Genomic DNA, 5,527 nt, shown 5'->3' on the forward strand with positions numbered 1-5,527 from the left:
TAATTTTTACTGTAGCTTGCAAATCTTCCTTTTTTTCACAGCTGTCACAAATCCTGTTATGCCACAGCAACCTTGACTTAACTTCTATTTGCTTCCATTTAATTTAAATTGTTGTTTTTTGGCAAGTTGTTGTTATTATAATGTGTCTTTTTATCTGGATGTGGTACACTTTGTACAACTCTCGTTTGCCCATGTTTCTTTGAGAGCCTATGAATTGTAAAATGTTGTGATACTCAGCTCATCCTGTGCTATACACTTTTTTCTAACACCTCAAATTCATGTCACTTTACTTAAAGGTAAATTGCAGCAGTTTTATCGCAATATCAAATCATTTCTAGATAACTTAATAAGCCCAACGTAGCCTAGTGGTTGCTGGATTGAATCCCCGAGCTGACAAGGTAAACATCTGTCATTCTGCCCATGAACAAGGTAGTTAAAACCCACTGTTCCTAGACTGTCATTGTAAATAAGACTTTTTTCTGAACTGACTTGCCTAGTTAAATAAAGGATAAATAACTCAAAATAAAACCTTACAGTGATTGTTTTCAATTAAAATAGTCAAAAATAAACAAAAATAGCTTCTTAGCAAAGAGAAATGTCTCAAGCAAGAATTTATCTAGGACCATCTGGGAGGGATCTGAGTGGGGAGTGGAAACCTGAAAAGGAGCTGTTATTGGCTTCCTTATTGGTCTATTAACTAATTTACCCTCTATCCCACGAAAACAGGCTGAAATTTCAGGTGGTCTTTTCAGACAGTTCTTACACTAAAATATAGCATTTTCACAATTTCACAGTACTATTCCAACCTCAATTTTACAGTATTATCTCTGTGTTGTGTGCTTATTCTCCCATTTATATATTCCAGGTCATTTTATGAATCATAAATAAATAATAGTTATATAATTTTCGTAACATTGACAAATGTGGGGCTAATGAGTCATAAACGGTTAACAACTAAACGTCATTATGAAGTGTTTCCCATAATTTCATATTCTTACACTTAACACTCAACTTCTTGCACTACACAATTGAGTTAGACCTAGAAGTTATCTGATATAATTGAGTAACTTTACTACATTTGTTAAAAGCGTTGTGTCCCCATTGGGCCACTAAAGGGGTGACGTTAAACAATATATGAAGTGATTCATGAAGTCCTCAAAATGTACTTTATTTTACAGTACTTAAATACCTTACATGTCTGGACAGGAGTTGGCACCTCTCAGTTTTGGACCGTTTCGTTCATTAACCCATTTACCAGGATCCGGTACATCGCAGGCATGAAAAACAATTGTCCATGTTTACAATGGAAAAATTCTACAACAAAAAAAGCAATCATAGTTCAAGGAATTGATTTGTGTTGGGCAGGATCAGGTTCATGGTTTGCCAACATTGTAGCCTATATAGACTAACACGTGGCCATTGTTGTGGAGAGAGAGAGTAGCGGGTCTATATCTCTCACATACAGTGCATTCAGAAAGTATTCAGACCCCTTGAATTTATTTACATTTTGTTACGTTACAGCCTTATTCTAAAATGGATTCATTCAATGTTTTTCCTCATCAATCTACACACAATAGCCAATAATGACAAAGCAAAAGCAAGTTTTTAGAAATTTATTTAGTATTAAATATCTTATTTTTAAATAAGGTTTGCTTGAAATTTTGCTCATGTGCATCCTGTTTCCATTGATCATCCTTCAGATGTTTCTACAACTTGATTGGAGTCCACCTGTGGAAAATTCAAGTGATTGGACATGATTTGGAAAGGCACACACCTGCCTGTCTATATGAAGTCCGACAGTTGACAGTGCATGTCAGGGCGAAAACCAAGCCATTAGGTCGAAAGAATTGTCCTAGTGTGCCGAGACAGCATTGTGTCGAGGCACAGATCTGGGGAAAGGTACCAAAACATTTCTGCAGCATTGAAGGTCCCCAAAAACACAGTGGCCTCCATCATTCTTAAATGGAATAAGTTTGGAACCACCAATACTCTTCCTAGAGCTGGCTGCCTGGCATAACTGAGCAATCGGGGGAGAAGGGCCTTGGTCAGGGAGGTGACCAAGAACCCGATGGTCACTCTGACAGAGCTCTAGAGTTCCCCTGTGGAGATGGGAGAAACTTCCAGAAGGACAACCATCTCTGCAGCACTCCACCAATCAAGCCTTTATGGTAGAGTGGCCAGACGGAAGCCGCTCCTCAGTAAACGACACATGACAGCCCACTTGGAGATTGCCAAAAGGCACCTAAAGGACTCTCAGACCATGAAAAACAAAAGTATCTGATCTGATGAAACCAAGATTGAACCCATTGGCCTAAATGCCTAGCGTCACGTCTGGAGGAAACCTGGCACCATCCCTATGGTGAAGCATGGTGGTGGTAGCATCATGCTGTGGGGATGTTTTTCAGTAGCAGGGACTGGGAGACTAGTCAGGATCGAGGGAAAGAGAAAAGTACAGAGAGATCCTTGATGAAAACCTGCTACAGAGCACTCAGGACCTCAGACGGGGGCAAAGGTTCACCTTCCAACAGGAGAACGACCCCAAGCACACAGACAAAACAACAAAGGAGTGTCTTCGGGACTAGTCTCTGAATGTCCTTGAGTGGCCCAGCCATAGCCCATAGCCATAGCCCGGACACATTATGTGTGTCTCCACACACCTAGGCCTAGGCCATTGATGAATTCAAGACAAGGTCGTTTTTATTGATCTCAGATTCTCAGTTTGTCAGTGTCAAAGTAGCCTGTCATTTAGATCATTTGAGAGGTGTTAAAAAGTATTTGAAAATTATGTAGAATTTGAAATGTGTTTATAAAACGTCACATTTTCCACAGTCCCTTAGGCTACAAAAATGATCCCCATGTGTGCAACTTCTCCAAGCCTTCGACTCTACTGCTTATATGCCAGTACTCAAAATCGATGGTTATGCATACAATGCAGGTCACCCCCCTGTCGGGCTCACTTTTTGCTCCGGCACCTCCTAATTTACAAATGAAACAATGCACAATCCTATAACCATAAAATGTTCTTCATAACACCTACGGCATAACTTTTGCTTATTTAGGGAGCCATTCATCATAACAGCATTGTATATGATACAACAACACCAGGTAATGGATATACAACAAATTATTATTGTTATTTTAGAGTAGTACAATAACGGATCAACAACAGAAACATAGAGGTCAATAGATGTATGACAGGATTGAATGTTTCTGAGCTCATCTAGCCTGTCACTCAGCATGTCAGTTGGCCAGTTTCTTCTTCGAGTTAAGGGAGACTTTGATTCAGTTATATCATGGGGACAAATACTATTTGTCAGACATAGAACAACCACACTGTACTCTGAACCAATCACAATTACACAATTACAAAAAAGTGACTTAGAAATGTGATTTTCAGTTCAGTTATATCAATCAAATCACGTGATTACCTTGTAAAATAAATTTCACCCCCCAAAATATAGATATTTTGAATAATTCACTATAACCCATTTGCCCTCCTCAACAGCTTCAACGGTAGCTCCCAAACCCTTGGCACTAGGAACATTTATAATGCAAGTCTAACTACTGCACTGTGACAATTAACATGCCTTGCACAAACTCCTGTCATTGTGTAAATTTCTATTTTAGGGCATTATTATTTATGTCATAATTGCATGTAGTTACATTTTACCATCAAATTCTTACACAATACACCATTGAGTTAGACCTGGACGTTGTATTGTATCATGCAGTATTGTACAGGTAACTGACAAAATAATGGAAACACTTTCTTATACCTTTATTTCAACATGGAACACAGACTGAGATCAAGGTCTCTTTTACAGCTGGGCCCTGCGTATACATGTTTACACATACAGTTTAGGTACAATGATTAAAAACTAAACAAGACAAACAAAACGATCACAGACAACACAAAACAAACAGATTACATTCACTAACAGCACAAGAACTTTCATTACCCAAAACCGTTACAAGCAATATAAAAATAAAAATGCTCCAATAAATATTTAAAATGGGCAAAGGGGACAAGAGTCTCAAGTTTAAGTTTAGTCTGCAGGCTATTCCATAGGCAGGGAGCGTAACAGGAAAAGGCAGCCATACCCAACTCTGTGGAAACCGCATGGGCCTCAAGTATAATCCATGCTTGAGACCTGGTTTTAGGAATTCTAATTCTAATATTGATGAGTGATGATAAATAAGAAGGTAACTTTTTCAGAAGTGCTTTATAGACAAACACGAGAGCATGTTGTTCTCGTCTCACGGACAGCGAAGTCCAACCCACATTTTGATATAAAACACAGTGGTGAGTTCTGTAGCTAGCACCCGTAATAAACCTAAGTGTGCAATGATAAGTAGCATCCAGCGATTTAAGTGTTGATGCCATAGCATGCATGTAAATAATATCCCCATGATCTATAACAGACATAAAAGTAGCTTGCACAATTTGTCTTCTATTTGTAGAGGACAAACATGTCCTGGTTCTATAGAGACATATTCATTTTGGAAATAAGCAATTCCAACAACAATATAGTTTCAAATAACATTATCAAATTTGTCAAATTTAGGAATAAAAACAGAATTATGAACGCCTTAACTTGAGAGTTAAAATATGTTTAGCTGTCACTTTGAACCATGGATAAAAGAAAGCATAAATTATTGGATTAATTAAGGAATTAACAAATGGCAGAAAGCTTAAGTAATTTGATGATTGGTTAGAAAAAAACTGGATAACAAAAATTGGAGTCCAACAAGATAGATAGGTGAAAACTACAATAGATAGAGTTTTTGCTGCTTTTCTCTCAGTCTTATTCACCTGTACAGTTTTAACACCAGACTGGATGGTAGCCTCTACTGAAAATACCTTTCTGGCCTGTGATCTGGCGACCACAAATATTTTCAAATAAAGTGTTATAATAATAGAGCACGGGACAACCATTGTAATTAAAAGGTCAATGATGCTACTCGAGTCATATACTTCAACAATAAAACATTCTTCAAAACACCTTCTAGGTACTTCTACATTTACAGTTATTTTTATAAAAGCAGCATTGTATATGATACAACAAAACCATATAATGGATATAGAACATGTAATTCTTGTTGTTGTTATTTTAGAGTGGTAAAATAAGGGATCACACACAGCAACATAGCGGTCAATAGATATCAATACCAAATTGCCGAGAGATAAGGATAAAATGAAATAACTGATGTAGACATAAAACACACAGAAATATTTCCCCAAAAACCAACATGATTCCATTATTGCTACGGTCCCTACTGGTATCACAATCAGTCCCACCAGGAGATCTGCCACAGCCAGAGAAAGGATCAGCAGATTGGTTGGAGTGTGGAGCTGCTTGAAGTGAAGGATAGAGATGACAACCAATATGTTCAAAAAGACTGTAACCGCTCCAATCGATAAGAAGAATATGTACAGTGTTATGTAAATCGATTTTGATAGCAAAACCTTTCTGCAAGAAGAGTTATGTTCTGGAAAACAGTTCTGAGCATCTTCGTGTTCCTCCAT

At 37.8% G+C, this 5,527-nt stretch overlaps 1 protein-coding gene across 1 annotated transcript; it reads right to left on the reverse strand.

Moving 5' to 3' along the window:
- Nucleotides 1-4,576: 4,576 nt before the first annotated feature.
- Nucleotides 4,577-5,527, reverse strand: LOC121847128 (trace amine-associated receptor 13c-like). The gene has a single exon (XM_042326356.1). The coding sequence runs from the start codon at nucleotides 5,525-5,527 to the stop codon at nucleotides 4,580-4,582; it is 948 nt and encodes a 315-aa protein (XP_042182290.1). The 3' UTR covers nucleotides 4,577-4,579.

The sequence above is a fragment of the Oncorhynchus tshawytscha genome, linkage group LG09 (assembly GCF_018296145.1).
Source record: "Oncorhynchus tshawytscha isolate Ot180627B linkage group LG09, Otsh_v2.0, whole genome shotgun sequence".
Classification (NCBI taxonomy): domain Eukaryota; kingdom Metazoa; phylum Chordata; class Actinopteri; order Salmoniformes; family Salmonidae; genus Oncorhynchus; species Oncorhynchus tshawytscha.

Coding starts and splice junctions, on each gene's coding strand:
- LOC121847128 (XM_042326356.1), bottom strand. CDS start 5,527: ATGGAGGAACACGAAGATGCTCAGAACTGTTTTCCAGAACATAACTCT.